At 43.3% G+C, this 23,264-nt stretch overlaps 1 protein-coding gene across 1 annotated transcript in view; it reads left to right on the forward strand.

Annotated features, from left to right (window-relative positions):
* Positions 1 to 23,264, forward strand: part of LOC139747661 (uncharacterized) — a 540,258-nt gene that overhangs the window by 348,306 nt on the left and 168,688 nt on the right. The window contains exon 7 of the mRNA XM_071660227.1: positions 19,732 to 19,761. Coding sequence (XP_071516328.1) covers positions 19,732 to 19,761 — 30 coding nt within the window. The remainder of the gene's footprint in view (positions 1 to 19,731; positions 19,762 to 23,264) is intronic.

Consider the following 23,264-nt stretch of genomic DNA (forward strand, 5'->3'; position numbering starts at 1 on the left):
TCCCTTGTGTAGTGATGATACAGTGTCCCTTGTGTAGTAATGATACAGTGTCCCTTGTGTAGTAATGATAGTGTCCCTTGTGTAGTGATGATACAGTGTGCCTTGTGTAGTAATGATACAGTGTCCCGTGTGTAGTGATGATACAGTGTCCCTTGTGTAGTAATGTTGGTTGATATATTACTGTATCAACACCGCATGACGTGCTTCAGGCAAGTTTGCATGATTATTAACGTAAGTCATCGACAGTTCTTAAAAGCTCACATAAATATGGACTTGTATCATTCAGTTCTGTATATGAAAATGGCTCCTTCTGTAAACACCAGAACTATTTTTGTTTATAGCGCGGTAGGAGCGTGTAGCTGGGGCTGAACGAACATTTTCGTAAGGTTTCATACTTTCACCTGAGGAGCTATTTCCATTCTCACTGGCCTCCTATTTCTACCATTCCTATCCGCTGAAGCAGCCATTACCACTCCTACTATAATCCGTCATTTCCATTACTGCTATCCTCCACCATGCCCGTTCCTACTATGATCACCCAGGTCTGTTTCGCTATAATCAATCATTTCCAGTCCTATTTCAGTTGACTATTCCCATCCCTATATTTATGTGATCTGCTTATTCGTACCTTAGTAAACTATTCCCATTCCTAGTATAAACATTTGAATCCATTCGTTTTACATCCAGTCCAAAGTATCTCCACTATATTCAACCATCGTCATTCCTACTGATAAACCATTACCATTCCTGCTGTTCCTAAGTACTGACAGAAGCAATTCCCATCATGGCTGCAGTATCCACAAAGGCTTAGATAAAACGCTTGGCTTCGTAGCATTCCTGACTGTGGCACAGACCATTCCTGAGCGCCAAACAGACCATTCCTGAGTGCAACACAGACCATTCCTGAGTGCAACACAGACCATTCCTGAGTACCACACTGACCATTCTTGAGTGCAACACTGACCATTCCTGAGTGCCACACTGACCATTTCTTTGATTATTGGGAAGTACTGGACAAAGCCAGTAGTGTCACCTTTCCCGCCCATTACAATCGCTCACTTCCATCGCTACAACACCAAGTCCTCACACCAAGAAGGATTCCCTTCTTTCCGGTCAAAAAAACTACTTGTCACCTCTTCTTTTACTACTGTCACTACTTTAGTAACCCTTGGAATAAACCATTCCTACTGCTACTACTGTGGAAGGTGGGAATAAACCATTCCCATTTCCAGTGTTTCTGGCCATTGTAATGAACGACTACCATCACCACCATTGTCCTCGGGGCTGATCCACAGTGCGCGTGCGCAGTTAAACCCTTCCACTGAGGCATTTCCTGAAAGCCTTTGTGCAATAATATCTTTGGGTCTATTGATTGGTTTGTTATTATTTCCCAGAATGATTTCTCGTTCTCTTCTCTCTCTCTCTCTCTCTCTCTCTCTCTCTCTCTCTCTCTCTCTCTCTCTCTCTCTCTCTCTCTCTCTCTCTCTCTCTCTCTCTCTCTCTCTCTCTCTCTCAATCCCTCTTTCTCTCTCAATCTCTCTTTCTCTGTGCTTCCTGCGCCTAGACACAAACTTGTTTTGAACTATGGGCTCAGAACGGTCAATTACCACTGAATGTATTGGCTCAGCTTCCAACTTGGTATTCTGCCGCAGCAGTTTCACGAACCGCGAGGCGAAATACTAGTGGCTCTTCATACAGTCCTTGCGAGGCGGGATCGGGCAGTCCGAGGACCAGCCCGCAGCCCTACGGCCCTCATCAACCCTCCGTCAGTGGTGGTGTCCCCCATGATAGCCCTGGAGGGAGGTAAGGCTTACATGCTAGGGCTGGAGATGCCGAGATAATACTTTAAAGGTAGAAATCCTCGTAGACTAACGTTGCTTTGAAGACGGGTCTTTCGGTGTTCTAATTGCAGGGCTGTCGTTGCTCTGCCTTTAGTTGAAGGTGGAATCCTGATGGACAAATGTGAGGTAGAGTTCCTGGTGCTCTAAGCGTCAGCCGAAGGTGGAGCTAACAGTGCTCTAAGAGGTGGATGAAAAGAGAGTCTGCACGAACCTCAATGTAGGATCAAGAAAACTCCCGCCAGTACCGTAGTAGAACACACAGGAGGCTGGACGAAGCTGGTAGTGCGGAAAGTGGTGAAGCATCAGGAGCTACAGAGGTAATCTCTCTAAGGGCCGATCCATTCTGATATTATGTTCCCGGATGGATGTAGTTAGCGGGAGAGATCATTACCCAAGTGAGAGACGGAGGAGAAAGGAATGGTAGAGAGAGAGAGAGGAGGGAAGGAACTGTGCAAATATAGATTAAAATAGAAGTGAATGATAGAAATATAGTTATAGAAAGAGATGAATCATTCATAGACTGAGACAGGAAATAGAGAATGTATGATAGAAGGAATGAAAAGAAGGAAAGAAGGGGAAGTACAGTAAAGAGACAGAAAAATGACGTAGAAAGAAGGAGAGAGATAGTATAGACGAAGAGAAATTAAGTAAATACAACTAGAAAACGAGCAGAAGACAGAAAACGGAATAAATAGTTCTTATGGAAGTAATGTAGCAACAGAGACTAGGCGAAAGAAAATGCAAAGATCATGAGCAAATGTGAGGGAAAGGATGAATGATAACCAAGGGAGATAAAGACATGATAAGTGTATTGTGGAAATCAGATAAAATGAATATGTAGAGATGGAGGGGAGGTTAGGTAACGGCCATAAACAAAGGCATGGTGGATATTAAGTGAAGATGACGAGTGAGATGTGATAGCTATAGAGTCACAAAGACATAGACGACTGTGTAACTCTATAACTATCATTATTTCTGACTCTTTCTTCTGAGAAGGTAGACGAAAATAATGAAATTGATGAAAAGAATTATATATACAGATGAAAACTTTAGAGAAGTTTTGGTTGTTGAAGGAATGTAAATGATAACGTTGAATGAGAAGGAAGGATCAGAATTGCAAAACACAGTTGCAAGTATGTAAAAGCAATAAAGAAGAAACATGAAGAAATATGATGAATATCAAATGAAAAAATTATATGATTATGAATTTCGTTCACGTGTTTTTAAGTTTTCCATTTCTTGTCGATATCATTCGTGTCAAACAACGTAATGCTTAAAGACTTGCGTCAACGAACATCACTTTTGCTCAAACTAGTAATCAGTTTCTTCCTTGGATCAAAACTGGTTTTCCCTTCACGTAGAATCATGCATTGGTTTCCATTACAGTGTTACTGGTGCAGCTTCGTCAGAAACTTCTCTTCACTTAACTCCCTCGTACACATCTCCATCGGGCCTCCAACACTCCAGCATTTCCTCATTCCGTCGCGCCTGCAGCTCCTCCTCCCTATTCTTGTCTGCTAACGGCGATCAGTTCACCATTTCCTGGAATAATAAGTAGATTTAGAGATATTTTATTTCTAGTGAGACCGGTCTGTCGGGAGATATTGTAATGTAAGGCAAACATAAGCGGTGCTACGCCTCAGTGTGCCCCATCCAAGGGTCCACACTCTGCTACTCACTTCTTTCCCAGGATAAACAGGAATTTGATCAATCTCTCATCAACAAAATGGTATTTATGTGGCCATATTTGCATTCATTATTCTTAGATCTGATAAGCAGTTCCAGTGATATCAGGCTGATGCTAAAGCCAAAAGGCTGGCCACCCTTCAGCTTGGAGAAGGAGGCAATTCTTCCCTCCACGTACATCTCTCATAAGGGACGGAGGCACGTCAGCCAGTCGTTACGTCACCTTACCCAGGTTATTGGTAACACGATCGTGAAAGTATTTGCCTCGCTAGACGAACTCGTTCACTATGTACTTCCCTTACATCAGGTGTTCCACCACCTCCCTCACATTAGGTTCTCGTCCCAGGTCCTTCACACTAGATCCTCGGCCCGGGTCCCTCACACTGCCCCATGGTATCTCCCTCACTCTGGGTACGTAAGCCAAATACAGCAGCTGTTTACCGTGTGGTTTAGCATGGTAGCCATCCTGAAACTTATACAGTCAGTTTTAACACTTTAGTTGAGGCAGTGACAACCCTATGACTACCCTTTACCTGGTAGAGTCAGTGACTTTCCATTATTTCGGGGTGTCAGTTACTTCCTCATTACGCAGTTAGTGATTTCTCATTACCTGGTCAACTGGTGACATGCCTACCAACCACATCACTATGTCTTCGCCATTTGGTTCTGTCATCCTGGGTGACGTGTTCAAAGATCATGCGCCAAACCTCCACCACTACCATCATCGCTACCTTTTACAACACCATTACCAATACTATACTCACCATTATGACATTCACCTCCAGTACCAGCACTCCATGACCATTACCACTATCACTATCACCACCACCACACCGCCACCACCAACACCACACCGCCACCACCACCACCACCACCACGCCACAAACTCAGCTAGTTAATCAACCGCGAGTGGCATCCCCCTGCAGCTAAATGTAAACAAAACATTATAAATTTGGTTCGTCTGCTGGGGCCAATGGAGGAGCGAAAGAAGGTTGGCCTGGGTTTTGGGGGTGCACAAATGCCACTGTCCCTTTCAGGTATGCTAATTTTTATGCAAATGAGCCGACGGACGACACAGAGTAGACATGCAGTGCTCATCACAGCAATATTATTGCTAAAGCTGAACACGTAAGAGGCATGCCAGCCCCTCCACCTCCAGGGATGAGGAAGAGCGAAACTTTGCTCTCTTGTGAAGAGGAAAATAGAGGAACCTTGTCATACATTAGAGAGAAAAAGCGAGAAACCTTGTCATACATTAGAGAGGAAAAGAAAGGAACCTTGTCATACATTAGAGAGAAGAAGAGAGAAACCTTGTCATACATTAGAGAGGAAGAGAAAGAAACCTTGTCATACTGTGAAGAAGAAAAGAGAGGGACCTAATGTTACGCTGGAGAGGAAAAGAGAGAACTTTTGTCATATTACGGAGAGGTAAGAGGACAGACACATGCCTATGTTGGAAGAAAGAAGGTTTTGAGTGTGTGGTTGTGTGAAGAAGCCACGACCCCGTTCTTCACGTATGATAAGGTAACTTGCTCAACTTTTAACCACATGATAACTGTAGGTCATGCCTGTGCACCTGGTAAAGAATGGGCAGATCTTGTGTTCTGCGAGCAAGAGAGACTTCTAATGTTGTTGTGTAAGATGGACAACATGAATCTATGTACAATCTGAGAAACGAAATACAAAGAAATCATGTTTGTGAAGGACCGAATGTCAACTATCTTAGAGCTGTGGAAGAAAAAACTAATTCATTTGTATCTTTATTGACCTAGACAGAAAGAAAGAATGTGCCGATCGGAGAAAATATACATGGACAAAATCTGTGAGTGACAAAAGAAAAGGAGCGTTTACTTTTGAAATAGGAGAAAGCTGAGTCTCTCTCGAACAAAGAGGTCACTTCAATCAGTCTTGAGAGGAAGAGAGAAATATCACACACGTAAGCATACCTGCCTAGGGAGGGAGGAAGCATACCTACCATGAGAGGGTCGGGATGGGGTGGGGGTGGGGGGGGGCAAGCATAGCCACCATGAGAGGTGTGGCGGCAACCATACTTCTTATGCTACACAGAGTAGTAGTTAAGGCATAATCTGCTACCAGTCACAAGAGAAAAGAATAAGTTTTTCTTCACCAAGAGTAACCGAACTTAAAGCTGCATTCCCAATGATGTCCAATTAAGGGGTCTAAGATTCAAGGCATAGTTTAGCACTGCTCTTTTTCTCTCATTTTCACTGTATATATGTAAGATATTTCAAGATAGTTTGTTGATATGATATAGGAAATGATGGCTTGAATAATCTTTCTTGAAAGTGGTACAGCAGGATGGAGTGTAGTAATCCTTCAAGAAACTGTAGGATACTTGGTGGTGGCAACTCTGGCGTGTCTGAAGTGACGAAGTCAAGTCTGAAGAAGATGAATTTTGCGTGCAAATAAAACAGTATTTATGATATAAATGATTTATTGGCTTTAAAATTCCAAGAAAATTCTCCAAATTATTCTCGACCATTAAGAAGTAATAAGAGCTATTTATTTTACGTTTTTGCATATTCGAAGACGTTTTGTTGAGCTTTGAAAATGTTAATTCTTCAAGTTTTAGTCTTGCTCAGAGTACCTGTAAGACGAAGGGAAGGAAAGAAACATATTGGAATTCTTGACAAAAGAAGTTACTGACACAAACATAGACTGGAGAGGATGACATGTACGGGTTTTTCTTGACCTCTTTCAACAAGACGATACAATCCTAGAACACTACAATACAAACCTTGAACACGATCGTTGAACACGATACGATCGTTGAACACGACGATACAATCTTTGAGCACGGCGATGTGACCATTAAACACAATATTATGACCTTTGGTCACAGTGGTGCAACCCTTGTATACAACTGTACGAGCATTAAGAATGGTGGCCTGACCTTGGCCTGATTCCTTAAGGGTTAGGTCAAAGGTCATCCCATTACATCCAAGGCAGTCATATCCATGGCTCGTACCGTCTTGCTCAAGTATTGTACCGCTGTGCTGAAGGGTTGATAAAATTAGCATTGTTTCTTTAATCTGAAGTAAAGCATCAATCATCGAGAATCTTTTAATCTATTATGAATATATTTTGACGGCCTGAAAGATAGTCATGAAGTGCGTGGAATCAGTTTTTTTTCTGAACGTGTAAAGTATGATTTATCCATTTATTCCTAGGACTCACAGGTCATGGGTTAGGTTCCTCCCGTCTCTCCGTGTCAGTAACCATTTCCCCGTCATGCTTGAAGTGATTCTAATCAAACTTGAGACACTCTTGGTAAACTTTATATCTTATTATATACTCCTTTTGTTATAGGATCCTTCGTGTCTGTGTAACGGAGCAGGGCGGCCACAACGCTCGCCCTGGGCTGTCATACTGTGCCTGTGTCATTGTCCTTCCAGATTTTCTCATGGCATCGTTATGTTGGTAACACTGACTTGAAGTAAATAGTATGTTCAACAGACGAGCGCTGACTGTTGTTCTTTATGGTGGGGCAATGATGAAAGAGTCAGACAACAGTAAGATACTGGTGGTGGTGTCAGACAGAAACAAAACATTGTTGATGGTGTCAAGCAACAGAAAAATACTGTTAGTAGTGTTAGAAAATAGAAAACACTGTTGGTGGTGTCATACAAGATATTGTTCATGGTGTCAGAGAACAGTAAGACAGTGATGGTGTCAGACAACAGCTGGATACATTTGATGATGTCAGAGAAGAGTAAGACACTGCTGGCAGAGTTAGCCAAGGAGGCAAGACTGTTACTGTTGGCAGTACAGGCAGCAGAGGGGGAAGAGGGCGCTGTCATCAGGCCGTGCGTCACCCGACCGACCGCACAATACCCACGGGGGATCGAACAGGGGGTCAGCGGAGCGGTGGACGCAGGCGCAACCAGAGGGCCAGCCAGCGTGGTGGTGGTCAGCGCGACCAGTGGCCGCCGCCGCCGCCTCCACCCAACTTCACTTGACGCATAGACTCGCTAATCCCGCTCAGAAGGTTGGGATAGTGGGCCTTAACTCAGCCTGTCTGAAGGGCCAGAGTGGTCTGTCCAGGCAGCTTTGGGGGGATCATGAACGTAACCAACATACATTATAGACTAATACCCTATTATTAGTTTCAATATACGGACCAACAAGACAATTACCTTTACTGGAATAAGCTACATATTACAATCCATATTTAAGTGACGTTTACCTACAAACACTTGATGGTGAGACCCGCCACTTTGCCTATCCATCCTGCGAGTTGCTGCGAGGTGCAGTGGGTAATACCTGTGAGGCACATGAGGCAATACCTGTGAGGTACAAGGCGTATTACCTGAGTTACAGGTAATACCTGTGAGGTACAGCGGGTGATAACTTTTCCTCCCAGGTCTGGATCAATCATGAACGACCGTCAGCGAGTTACCCATCCTGAGGCCACGCCGGCAATATAGCTAAGACCAAACCAACAAATAATTTATTCCCTGTTCCTTTATTAACGTACTAATTACCGCCATGTCCATTCCATTATCATAGCATTATGCGCTCAGATGGATGCATGTATGAATCCCCGGGACGTAGAGGCGAGGGCGCTGCGGCCAGACGCTGTGCGACCGATCTTACCGACGGGTTGATGTTTAGCGAACAGAAGTCATCACAAGAGGCCAGCGGGTCCTCAGGTCCGGTGATGGATAGTGCTACGCCTGTTGGTGTGTCTCACCCAGGTGGATGCCTGCTTCTCTTACTCAAGATAGTTTTGTTTTGATTTACTTTTCATCTCTGATTTCCTTACTTGGATCGCGTTCTGGAAAGCATCGGGAACACTCCTCCACGCTTCTCTCTGACGTGCTGAAGAGGGGGGGTCATTTCCAACTAACAATGACCGTCTTTCTTCGTAAAAATCATGTTTTGGTCCAAGTGTTTAGTTTGTGTCTGTAAGGATGGCGCAGTTGGGTCGTTTGACACTTGGTTCTTTGGTCTGTGAAGGTCAGATGATCCGTCCGTACTCAGGGACTCGTATTCTTTGCTGTTTGATGTGCTGCTAACAACACTGTCTCACTTGTATCTCCATTGGTTATACATCACTTCATCTTGGCTTCAGTTTGTCAAGTGATCGTTGGTAGGTAGCTTATCAAAAACCAACACTACCCATAGATGTCCTCACTATGTTGGTCGTATGTTGTCACCTCAGATGTTGTCACTGTGATGGTGGCATGTTGTCACTTCAGGCAACACACACACTTGCCATTACGCGCATGAAAGGTCAGTTGATAACTTGTGTAGTTCCAAAAATTTTTACATTAATACTTTTGTGTCATCATGCGACAGGTTCTCCCACTGAGAGAAAACACTTAAATTCGTCCCGGCAGAAGTTAAGTGGAAACATTACTGATATGTTTATTTTGTTTAGAATTATTGAGGAATTCACTTAAACACAACAAATATCGTGTTTGCTTGCGTGTGTCCTAAGTTTCGTGACGATTGATTTTCATCGTAAAGATGAAGGTAATTGACACTCACCTGGCCCGTGTTGTTCTCCCGCGCGCGCGCGCTTGTGTGTGTGTGTGTGTGTGTGTGTGTGTGTGTGTGTGATCACTATTTACTATGTGTGATGACTGTTTGAGTATTACGGTGAGTGAGTATTGCACTTGCGAAGCCCCGGCTCTTAACCTTGTATATATGCCATGTCTCTATTCTTATGTGTGTACACACACACACACACACACACACACACACACACACACACACACACACACACACCATTCTAAGCCACCTTCCCATATAATGACCAGCCCCATGGGGAGGATGAAATCCTGGGTTGGGTGTGGGCCGATTGCCACACCCTAGGTTCGAACCCATGAGAGCTCGACCCACGGCAGGCCCATGCTGACTCATGGTGATTGATGCCAACAAATACGCTACGGAGGTCCATGTGTGTGTGTGTGTGTGTGTGTGTGTGTGTGTGTGTGTGTGTGTGTGTGTGTGTGTGTGTGTGTCTGCAGGATTTGACTCATCAATAAGTGCTTCGCAGAGGATGTTATTCCAGCCATCACTTCTGCCAATGTACAGCAGGACGTGGGTGCCAAGCTACACTCTTTATGAACATAACCACCTAACACACACCATCATCATCACCCAAGTTGTATCCTTGACAACCACATCTACAGCCTGGACCAACCCACACTCCACTACGGTCCTCACCAGACGATTCCCATCACTCAGAACAGCGCAAACTCATGGTGATTATACGTGTGAGAACAGCACAGTTGTTTGTCATCATCAGTATCACTATCATCCTATATTACACTATCACTATCCTGCCAACCACCTTCCCTTGGTACTACCACTCCTCATCATCGTTTTCACCTCCAAGACATCTACCCTCACCATCACCACCCTCACCATCCCCTCAGTATCATCGTCACCGCACGTCACTATTAACGACGAGTGAGCTCAGTTATGAGTAAATTACCGTGAGCTGGTGAAGTCCACCATCCACCACCAACCGCAAACCACCCACCACCCATCACCAACTGTCCACCTCCCAACCACCCACAAACAAACCGTCCATAACTCAATCATCCAGAACGCAACCATTCACAATCTAACTAACTAAAATTCATTCATTTACTCAACCATTCACTACCTAACCATTCGCTTTATGGTGAACATACACAGCCCAATCCTCCACATAACCATTAGCAACCTGATCAACCAATGAAACATCTGCAGCCCAACTATTCAAAATGTTTTCATTCATTCCTAACAATCCCACATTTGTTCATCGTTCCTAACAATCCCACATTTGTTCATCGTTCCTAACAATCCCACATTTGTTCATCGTTCCTAACAATCCCACATTTGTTCATCGTTCCTAACAATCCCACATTTGTTCATCGTTCCTAACAATCCCACATTTGTTCATCGTTCCTAACAATCCCACATTTGTTCATCGTTCCTAACAATCCCACATTTGTTCATCGTTCCTAACTATCCCACATTTGTTCATCGTTCCTAACAATCCCACATTTGTTCATCATTCCTAACAATCCCACATTTGTTCATCGTTCCTAACAATCCCACATTTGTTCATCGTCCTAACAATCCCACATTTGTTCATCGTTCCTAACAATCCCACATTTGTTCATCGTTCCTAACAATCCCACATTTGTTCATCATTCCTAACAATCCCACATTTGTTCATCGTTCCTAACAATCCCACATTTGTTCATCGTTCCTAACAATCCCACATTTGTTCATCGTTCCTAACAATCCCACATTTGTTCATCGTTCTTAACAATCCCACATCTGTTCATAAAATCCCCCACAAACCAATCAACCACATAACCATCCACACCATAACCACCCCAGCCCAAGCGTCCACAACCCAGTCATCATCATAACGTCACGTGATCGTCATTTTCTATACACACCATCACTTCATCCCTCCCTTACCAATAACCAGCCACTTACCCAAACATTATCACCAGATCCACTCCCCTCATTCACACTATCCTCACCATCACCACTACCATCACCCTTACACACTGCCAACACCTTACACTGCCACCCTTTCCTCACCCCCGACCTGCTCCTCTACTCCCACCACCTCCACAACCGCTGTAGCTTCCTGACAAACACCACACACAGTCACAAGGGTAGCGCCACCATCACTCACCAACACTATCTCCATCATCTCCCCAAACGTTACCAGCACTTCTAACACAACTGCTGTGTTGCACTACCACCTTATCCACAACACCACCAACATCCAACACTCACCTTACGCCACACCTTACACTGTCACTTCATACCAACAAACCACATCTTCCTCCACCGTTGTCACCCGGCCCCAACACCTTCACACCACCAGAACCCTCACCCTACACCAGCACCAACACCACCATTACCACCAGCGGCGTCCATCCCCCCGCCAACACACTGACCAAACACCACACATCTCTGGCGTGAATTAGAGAATGCATCGCCATAACAGATGAGGACAATAAGGTTTGATATTGTGGGTCCTCCCCAGGGGGTCGACCTTGCCCTGACTGATGGCGGTCTTCTCTCTCAATATTCTGCACAAACTCACACCACACACTTTTTGGGCTATGAGCTTCCTCCTACTAGAGAAGCCTCGTTGGGGTCTTTGACGCGCTTGGTAGAATTTACTGAAGGAGAGGCGGACAGTATTCGGAAAGGCTAGTCCTCGTTTTGTTAATCATGGGGACGTTTGGACGTGGCGGACGCCTCCACACTCGTACTTCAGAAGGAAATCTATGTGACAGAGACTTACTAAATCAGGAATTAATGGCTGAAATATCTATTATTACCAAACATATTCCGTTATGATGTGGTGATGATGAATGAAGACTTCTGACACACGACCGTAAAAAGTCAGACATGAAATAGACGAAAGTTGTGGCAGTAGTTAGGGTAGCAGGGCGTGTGGAGAGGCGGCAGGGCCGGCACTACATCGTAGTGGAGGTTTAAGAGCATCCGGTGATAAATCTCCTGCCTTCACACAATTATATAGAATCCCTTCTTCATGATGATTAAACACGGGCGACATGGATCTATTTATATTATATGTGGGGTCCGGCGCACTGCTATTCTCTGTGAAGATCGCGTCTGTGTTCTAGGGATTTATGAAGAGCGCATTTACGTTTTTATGGTTCTCTGGGGATTTTAAGATCATATATGACTTTGTATAAATATGTATAAACACATATACTTTTGTATGTGAGAAGCAGAAACAGAACAGAATATGCATCAAGTCTTATGGCCGAAAACGTGTAGACCATTTGTGTGGACTTTGAGTACACACACGACAAGAGAACACAGAAATACAACGCATGCACACACAGGCGTATTTCCAAGATATGTCACGAGTTAGAGAACATTCAGAGACCCTTTAAGAACAGAGAACACACGTGTATTATACAAGATTTGTGAAGAGTAATGGTTGGAGCGTCAATGTTATTATGTGTCGCCGGCGGATGGGTCAGTCTGGCCGCTCCGACAAAGACAATGGTTAGCGCTGGTGCGGCCCATGTATGATAATTCCTCCCATTAGCACACAACAAGACACGCGTCCACACTGATGATGCTGCGTTTGTTAGTGCTGCTGCTGCTGCTGCTGCTGCTGGTAGGGATGTTTGGTGGTGCTGCCGTTGCTGACTCTCGAAGAGGAAGGTTGTTCTTGTCGAAAAATATGATTGGAATTGTCTTTTTTTCGTGAGGAAGTCTTTCGTATCAGTTGAGTAGGGGTGCTGTTCTTTCGTGGGTTACTGGTGTGGTGGGAGGGATGTTAGATGGTTCTGTTGCTGTGGAAGAAGTCTACTGTGGTTGAAAGGCCAGGACGCTTGGGGTGCAGGTCCCGACGTTACCAGTGCTGCTGTTATTGTCTCTGTTATCCCATTGAAGTCGCAGACGTTATTGGGGCTGTTCCTGTTGCTGTTGCTGCTGCTGATTCTGCTGTTGATGTGGCTGTGTCGCGGGTCGCACCACCGCCATCATCGCCGGTGTTGCGGCCTTGCTACTCTTCACTGCGGCTTATGATGTTGCTAGTGTTGCTGTGTTGATGCTGTTATGACTTGAACTGCATGTGTTTCGGGCCTTTGTTCTCCTGCTTCCGTTGCTGTTACTGCTGTTGTGACTGTCGCTGGTGATGGAGAGGTTCTGTTGCTTCTGTTGTTTCTGCTGCTTCTCCTCTAGTTCCGGCCACTGGTCATGTTGCTGTTCCTGTTCCCGCTGCAGCCGGTGACGCGACCGTTGTAGCGTCTATTGTTCCAGCTTAGTGGGAAGAGAGGCTCCTGCTGCTGCTGCTGCTGCTGCTGCTGCTGGACCTTCTGGTGCTCTTGAAGATTTCTGATATTGTTGGGGTTTCTGCTGCTCCTGAGGTTTCTTTTGCTCTTTATTTTCTTGCTGCTGCACTGCTGACCTGGTTCTTAATGCTGCTGCTCTTCGCTTAGTGCTATTGGTTGCTCAGCTGCTCCTACTCACACTACTTTTGTCTAACCGGTAATCCGTCTTTTTCTTCAGTTGAGCCTCGGTAACTGCTTTTTTATCCCATAACCTCCCTCTGTTTTCTTTTAACTACTCAGCTGCCTCTGCTATCCCTACTGCTGTCCCTACTGCTGTCCCTACTGCTGTCCTTACTGCTGTCCCTACTGCTATCCCTACTGCTGTCCCTACTGCTATCCCTACTGCTGTCCCTACTGCTGTCCTTATGCTGTCCCTACTGCTGTCCTTACTGCTGTCCCTACTGCTGCTGCAACTCGTGGTCTTCTTTGTTCTTGCCTTTGTCGTCTAGAGAGACACGAGAGAGCGAGGGAGGTAAGCTTACTGGCCATGGTGGTGACAGAGCGGGGCCAAGCCCACCTCCTCTCAAAACAAGAACCAACTCGACTTGTCCAAAGGCTGATGAGGCTCCGATTTGATCGACCGTTCGACAACTCGACCACTGAAATGTGTATAATTAATTTATCTATGATATTGGAATTTATCAAATTATCTGTCGCTGGACTTACTGATCATGAGACTGCTCAATTTTGGTAGTAATGGACCCCTGGACTGCTCGACTACAAGACACACCTACCTCAGAAACGCTCGACTACAAGACCCATCATATTCAGGAGTGCTCGACCGCTGGTACTAGTCAATATACTGCTCGACTGTAGGGCTACTCGACCGATGGAGTGCTCGACTACAGTAGTAATTGATCATTGGACTGATGCACCACTGGAACACTGCCTGAGATAGTCATCTTCAGTGTTGCCATCACCACAACTCTCACCAGTCTACAGTTACCACCACCACCCTCACCACCATTGTTAAAATCACCCTCATCTCCGCGATCATCACCGTTATCATCACACGACCAACAAATCACCAACACTACCATTATCACCACTTCCAACACCATCATACTCATCAACATAATCATCATTACTCATTCTATTGCCATCACCCAACTTAGAAGGCAACCTTCGGCATGAATTCTCGTGAGCCACAAAAAGTAATGAAAAAAGACAGTTGTAATGATCTCTGATGACCCAACGCCAAGTAAACAATGCATAAAAGTAATAAAAAGATACGAAAAAAATTCTAGGATTCACAGGCAGGGTATTCGAATTTAAGCATAAGAAACAAATGTTCCATCATTACTATTCACTGATGTGGTCTCACCTAAAATATTGTGATCAGTTTTGTTGGGAATAACAGACAGAATGGTGGAGTAAAAGTCTAGCTACTAAGATGGCTCCCGGATTGGGAAACAAATCATATGACAGTCGATTAGTTGATTTCAATCATTTAGCTTACAAAACAGGTTCTTAAGAGGTGATTTAAAACAGGTATTTAGTCACTGGAGTTCTAATCAATCTAATTTAAGAAGCTGTTTAAGACTAGACTTGTCTGATTTCACTTGTAGTAATAGATACAAACTCGTAGGCAAACGTTTTGCTTGTATGAGGCAAAGCAATCTCTCTTGAGGATTGTTAATAAATGGATTAATCTATTAATGAGATTAGTTGAAAGTAACACCAGTGGAAGGTTCATGTAATAACCTTGACAAATGCTTTACGTCCACAACTTACGTTACCTGACGTCCTCGTAACATTACCTGACGTCCTCGTAACATTACCTGACGTCCTCGTAACATTACCTGACGTCCTCGTAACATTACCTGACGTCCTCGTAACATTACCTGACGTCCTCGTAACATTACCTGACGTCTTGGTAACATTACCTGACGTCCTCGTAAGTCATCTGTTTGTTCAGTACTCATTACCACACTGATCTTGACGTCTCTACTACCACAACCTACCTGGAGAAGACCCAGTGGCCTGTTGGTTTTTTAAATTCCTTCACCATCAGTGCCCCCTTCACCGACACCACCACCATCAATGTCCCCTTTACCGACACCACCACCATCAGTGTCCCCTTCACCAACACCACCACCATCCTCACCCCCTTCACCAACACCACTACCATTATCACCCCCATCACCACCACCACCATCAGTGCCCCCTTCACCAACACCACCACCATCAACTGACCAGTGCCGGCAGTCCTGACTCAGCAGTGCCGGCCACCGGTCATTTAGCATAAACCCCATTGGTCGTAATGACGTGTACCAGTTAACTAGTGATTGGGTGTTATGGGGGGTGGGGTGGGGGAGCAGGGGATCGTAAGGTATGGGGATGGAAGAAGGGAGGTGGAGGGAGGGGTGCCAGGCGTACTGGGGGTAGTTCCAGATGTTACCAGAGGTACTAGAACACCCCAGCTGGTGAGGCTACACCACAACCAACAACAAACTGATGTCCATCTTACACGTGGCGGATGACAGGCTGTGAGGAGGTGCTGCCACCTGACGTCTGTGTATTCCTGCGTGTGTTGTGGGGAGCGAGTCTCACACTCGTGTTGCCTCGTCTTTTAAACTTGTATATGTACCATGTCTTTACTCTTTTGTTTCTGTACACACACACACACACACACACACACACACACACACACACACACACACACACACACACACACACACACACACACACACACACACACACACACAGATCAACGAAGGGGACAGTGTCCACTACTTCGAGAGATGCAGGGATAGGGCAACCAGACGACATCATATGAAATTAAGTCATGAATTTGTAAATAAGGTTGTAAACAAACACTTTTATAGCATCAGAGTTGTGGATGAATGGCACAGAGTGACTAGGGACATGGTTGATGCAGGCAGCATACATAGATTCAATAGGTTGTATGACTAGAGTGTTCAAGTGAAGGGGCCTTACCAGTGTATAACTGCCTCACCGTACACTACAAAAACACATAAGTAATGACATATACACACACACGATCTAAGCCAGGTACCCATTCATCGACCACTCCCGAGGGGGATGAACACCTGAGTTGGTTGGGGTCTGACTACCGCACTCGGGATTCGAACTTATGAGAACCCGACATTCGTGTGTGTGTGTGTGTGTGTGTGTGTGTGTGTGTGTGTGTGTGTGTGTGTGTGTGTGTGTAAACCACTCATATAACCTATGCATGGTCATATGTGCTCTATTTATTAATGGCTTAATTACGAGTCATAGAGGGTTAGCAAATGTTTCATATATCTATTTTTTCTATCATTTGTTATAAAAAAATTTGCATAAGCACCCACGTCTGTACGTGTTGTACACTGAACAACTCGTTACTCTGTTTGCTGTGGTGAAATTCACTCAATTTCACCCTTGTTGCTGTGAGTCGAATGTTAAAGTTTACTGGATGATTTCACCTGGCAAGTTCCACTGCGATTAAGAATAGAATATATAGTAGGTTGGTACTGTATGTGGTAGACTGTATATGGTAGACTGTATATAGTAGACTGTATATGGTAGACTGTATATGGTAGACTGTATATGGTAGACTGTATATGGGACTACAAGATGTTGTCTGGTGCTGGTACTGCCACATGTCAGGTTAGGTTTCTGTGGACACCAGAGCCTCCGCCAGGTGCTCAGATGTGGAGTTACGTGTTAAGGTGATAACTCGCACCTCCACCTGCTCATCATAAACATCACAATCTGCTCCCAGAAAATGTAGGAAAAAAATATCTCGACAAATTATAAGATGGATTGTCAGTGATGTGTTGTGAGTGACTGGAAGATATCGTGAAACTTGTGAAGTAATGTGATGTTCCCTGGCTTTCATGAACCTATGTAGATGTGCTGTAGGTTGTTGAAGGTTATGAGCTACTGAATGGTCGTTAAGCCAGAAATCGTAAACAAACATTAAACATAAAAGATTTCAAATAGTCATATTGATATCACTTGAGGAACGTATGTAGATTGTTATATTCATTCGTAACAGACAATTAAAGGTCACTGAAGATCTATTCGAGTCATATGTCAAGTATACGTACGGCAAATACCGTTTGATTCTCAGAGCAGTTGCCTGATTATCTGGGCTTTAGACCTGAAGCTCGTCATGGTCGTTAAGGCCGGCAACGTCAAGATATAACTATCGATCGTAGACACTTGTAAACCTTCAGGTGAACAAGATCATTCAGCAGCATCGGTGACTCACCGTGTGTGTACATCGTCCGTGAGTCTTGGGGGAAGTTGGTTACCTAAGCTGTAGGTCAGCCGTCTGCCAGGGTTACGTGGTCGTGAAGATCAGATCATAACCAGGTGTGAAACCATCCTGACCACCGTGGTCAGGTAGATAACACAGTGGTAAGACCATACACACTCTCACTGTGTTCAAGTGGATAACACAGTGGTAAGACCATACACACTCTCACTGTGTTCAGGTAGATAACACAGTGGTAAGACCATACACACTCTCACTGTGTACACGATCCTTCAACTGAAAATGGTTGGTTGGTTTGCTGTCGACTGTAAAGGTCATTAAGTTCATAACATCGTTATAATCATTAATGAAATGAATAACACTTTCTCTAAGTGTTCAAGATGACTTCAATATCTCACAGTCTCTCTCTGGAGAGTTGACCTGTACCGACGATATAAAGGTTAGTCGGTTATCTAAACTCTGAACGTATCAGCTTTTGTGATGAATTTGTAACAGCCAGCCAACGACCTCTGTGTCTATGGCTGAATCTTGGATTGGTTCATACCTGTACTATATAGTCACGTTCTTACACACTTATAAGAAGGTTCATTATGTTCGCTAGTGCTTCATCTGGGAAAAAATCAAATGTGAGATTTCCATACTTTCAAGATTATATTTTCCAGTATACCTAGCTAAGCATCGAACCCATGTACTTTAAGATTCAGCAGCACTCAGAGGGTAGGGTAACCATTTTGTCACGACTGCTCTTAAGAAAACAACCGTTAAATACAATGGGTGAAGGAGTGTCACCAAGTCCAGTCCGTTGCTGTTTATTAGTTCTGATGTAAGTTCATTACATTTTATTCGTTCTTGACATTAGAAATATTATAAAACTGTTATCCACTAATTCCGTTATTTGTTTATCTTAGTGTAAGATGTTACTAATAGTTTTATATTATCTTAAGATACAATTATTGTTCATTCACATTGTTATGTGACATACAATATAACATGATTTAATACTATGCACTTCATACAAATCTCTCCTATGAAAGTGATCCATGATCTACAGGATATTCTATACTCTGTTCTCGCGCTCTCTTATCTTACCTGTGTATCTAACATCCAGACACAAGCTATGAGTTGTTCTTAACTGTTATTGTCTCCTGGTATATGACTAACATTTGATATAAGTTAAAGCCTATAAAGCTATTCTCAGCCTCCTTGTTATTCTGACTTGATATATGCTAATCACTCCAAGCTTCTCACCAGTTATATCCTGGACCTTCTACTCATGACTAAATATATTTTATTTTGTGTTGTACGTCCTGATGACCGTAACCATTATCTTGTAATGAAGATGATATAACTTGTACGATGTTGATCTTTTTATGATACAGATACCATAAAGTTATTAATCTAGTGATACAGACACGATTAAGTTGTTACTCTAATGATACAGACATCATAAAGTTATCAATCTAATGATACAGACATGATTAAGTTGTTAATCTTATGATACAGACATCATAAAGTTATTCATCTAATGATACAGACATCATAAAGTTATTAATCTAATGATACAGACATGATTTAGTTGTTAATCTTATGATACAGACATCATAAAGTTATTCATCTAATGATACAGACATCATAAAGTTATTAATCTAATGATACAGACATGATTAAGTTGTTAATCTTATGATACAGACATCATAAAGTTATTCATCTAATGATACAGACATCATAAAGTTATTAATCTAATGATACAGACATGATTTAGTTGTTAATCTTATGATACAGACATCATAAAGTTATTCATCTAATGATACAGACATCATAAAGTTATTAATCTAATGATACAGACATGATTAAGTTGTTAATCTTATGATACAGACATCATAAAGTTATTCATCTAATGATACAGACATCATAAAGGTATTAATCTAATGATACAGACACCATTAAGTTGTTAATCTTGTTGTGATGAGTATAACGTTATGTGTTGAACTTATAATGAATATAACAACGTGTGTTGATCTTCTTATAATTCAGATAATATGACGTCGTTTGTTGATGTTGCTGTTATGTTGTTAATGACATAATATGTTTGTTGATGTCTTTATTTTTCCTGCAGTACTTCCCGCGGGCTGCGCTTGACTCCATGGTCAGTGAAACCTATGTTTGTTGTAGCCCAACACACTGTAGACTATGTAGATACTCTAGCTTCCTTAAGTGTCCCCTATAAGTAAAGTATCTTCCTAAATATTTCCATGTTAAGCTTGAGAAATATTATTAAGATGATTCTAATCTTAACAGTAAACAATGGTAAATGTTTTGAATTGCTTATATGTTTGTTCTGTTCAGTTAATATAGAGTCAATTTGTTTTGAGTAATGCATTTTAGAAGAAGTGGAATATATATATATATATATATATATATATATATATATATATATATATATATATATATATATATATATATATATATATATATATATATATATATATATATATATATATATATATCAAGGTAGATAGAAGATATGATTGAGTTTTACTTCATAGGATGTGGTATAATGTTAAAAGAAAACATTACTTTTAAGGTCTTTAAACTAGTGCTACAATTATGTATGTAAATGAGATATTAATTGAATGGTAGCCTACACAAATTAAACGAAGCTTTTATATTAAGGCATGCTTAAGATGAGGAAGAACTGTCTTCACTATATACTTCCAATTTTCCATCTGCCTACCATCTGGCGGAGATCATGACTTACCTTCACCATGTTGTTCCAGGGTTAGGTTGCATTATGGACCTGAAGGAAACCTGTTAATTTGGAGGTCAAAGATCAAAGTCACTATAATGACCTCGGCTGTTTCTGTACGATAGCTCGACTTTTCTCCTTTATGCCCATTACTGCCTGTACCTTCATTAGTGCTACAGTAGCCACTCTTACAAAAGCCACTCCCATGTCACACTGTTACAAAAGCCACTCCCATGTCACTGCTGTAGTAGACACTCCCACCATCACTGCTACAGCAGCTCCGTCCTTACTGCTACAATGGTTTCCCACATCATCTGTTTACTAAAGCAGCCCCTCCTAACATCATTGTCACGGCAGAGTCACTGCTACAGTAGTCCTGTACCATAATTGTTATCTTTGTGCCCTACGATACGGTAATCATTCTACCGTCATTGCTACAATATCATCATCCACCATGAATGTTGCATCAGCCTACTCCTCTTCCATCACTATTGCAATATCCTTTCCTACCATCACTGCTACGTTACCACTTCCTGGTAATGCCACAACCACCTCCTACTCTTCACAGCAGTGACATGTATCATTACCGTTACAATGACCCTTCTCACTGTCATCTTTACTGTATCCTTTTCCTTCATCATCACTGTAACAGTGGCCCCATCACTATCATGGCTGCAGTAGCCCTCACTATCACTGCTACAGTATCTCACTATCATTACTACAACAGCCCCTCACCATCACTGCTACAGTATCTCCTCACCATCATTGCTACAGTAACCCCTGACCATTACTGCTCCAGTAGACCCTCACAATCATTGCTATAGTAGACCTTCACTATCACTGCTACAGTAGACCTTCACTATCACTGCTACAGTAGACCCTCACTATCACTGCTACAGTACGTACTTGGTGCATCACCTTCCTAACCCATTCCCTGGAGACATTTCTCCTCCCCTCTGTATTAATCTACTCCAACACCGCCTGACTCCACCCTCACCCCCAACACTGCCTCACCCTACCTTCACCTCCAGTACTGCCTCATGCCACCCTCACCCCCAACACTGCCTCACCCTACCTTCACCTCCAGTACTGCCTTATGCCACCTTCACCTCCAGTACTGCCTCATGGCACCTTCACCTCCAGTATTGCCTCATGCCACCTTCACCTTCAGTACTACCTCATGCCACCTTCACCTCCAGTACTGCCTCATGCCACCTTCACCTCCAGTACTGCCTCATGCCACCTTCACCTCCAGTACTACCTTATGCCACCTTCACCTCCAGTACTGCCTCATGGCACCTTCACCTCCAGTATTGCCTCATGCCACCCTCACCTCCAGTACTGCCTCATGCCACTCTCACCTCCAGTACTGCCTCATGCCACCCTCACCTCCAGTATTGCCTCATGCCACCCTCACCTCCAGTATTGCCTCATGCCACCCTCACCTCAAGCACTGCCTCATGCCACCCTCACCTCAAGCACTGCCTCACTTCACATTCAGCAGTGGCTCCAGTAAACATCCTTGAATCCTGCCACACCACAGTTCCCTCCTCCCAAGGTAACGCTCTCTGAAACATGGTTATGATAGACACACAAAAGTATAGTCTTCATTCACACCTCCTCCAGTAACGTCCCACCCTCCAGCAACACCATAGCACCAGCAACACCCCACTACCAGCAACACCACACTCATCAGTAACACCACACCCACCAGCAACACTACATCCACGGACAACACCAGGAACACCACACCCACCACCAACGCCCTTCAACAATATCCCTTTCAAACCACATCCATAATTCCATCTTCCTGTCTCTCCCACCCTCCGTACCAGCTCTGCCACCGTCATAACCTTCCCTAATTCTCCCTGTCCACCACCACCGTCACCCAGCCCCATCCACCACCGTCACCCAGCCCCATCCACCACCGTCACCCTGCCCCGTCCATCACCGTCACCCAGCCCCGTCCACCACCGTCACCCACCTCCATCCACCACCGTCTCCTAGCCAACTCCCTCACCAACACCAACCGCCCTTGGCTTCCCCTCAACGAAATATCTCGCCAGCATGGCTCCCCCCACCCCCAACTTCTCCCTCTTCTCCAACAAGAGCATCGTCCTCTCCGTGAGAATAACAGTCCATGTCTGCAAGCCATCTGAATAATACTGGTCATAACTGCAATATACTTGAGTGATGCTTGGCCAGCCTCGCCCAGCTTCGTTATGCCGGCCATTCCCTTGTGAACCCGAACTGGTGCACGCTAAGCCTATTTGGAAGAGAGGGGCCGGCATAGGATAGTTGAAAGCTATTTTGGACGATGGCCGAGTGGGAGGGCGAATTTGGGGAGGGGATTGACTCCCTAGACCACATCTCCCGGATAGTTTGGGGAGGCTAGAGGGCTGGCTAGTAGCAGGATACTAGAAGTGTTGGGTCGGGTAATGAGCTAGTTCACTCCTCGGAGAGCAGAGTAGGAGGCAGTTCGATAGTTAGCGCCTTGGATAGATTAATGAGAAAATGACCAAAATTATCATCATTATATTATTATTATCATTATTAGCATTATGATTATTAATTATCATTATTATTATTATTATTATTATTATTATTATTATTATTATTATTATTATTATTATTATTATTATCATTATTATTATTATTATAATTTTAATGATAATAATGATAATAGTGATGATGATAATGATAATAATGATAATATAATGATGATGATAATAATGATGATAATAATAATGATAATAATAATAATAATAATAATAATAATAATAATAATAATGATAATAATAATAATGATAATAATGATAATGATAATAATGATAATAATAATAATAATGATAATAATAATAATAATAATAATAATAATAATAATAATAACCTTTCTTTCTTTC

Source organism: Panulirus ornatus, chromosome 69 (assembly GCF_036320965.1).
Source record: "Panulirus ornatus isolate Po-2019 chromosome 69, ASM3632096v1, whole genome shotgun sequence".
NCBI classification, from domain to species: Eukaryota; Metazoa; Arthropoda; class Malacostraca; order Decapoda; family Palinuridae; genus Panulirus; species Panulirus ornatus.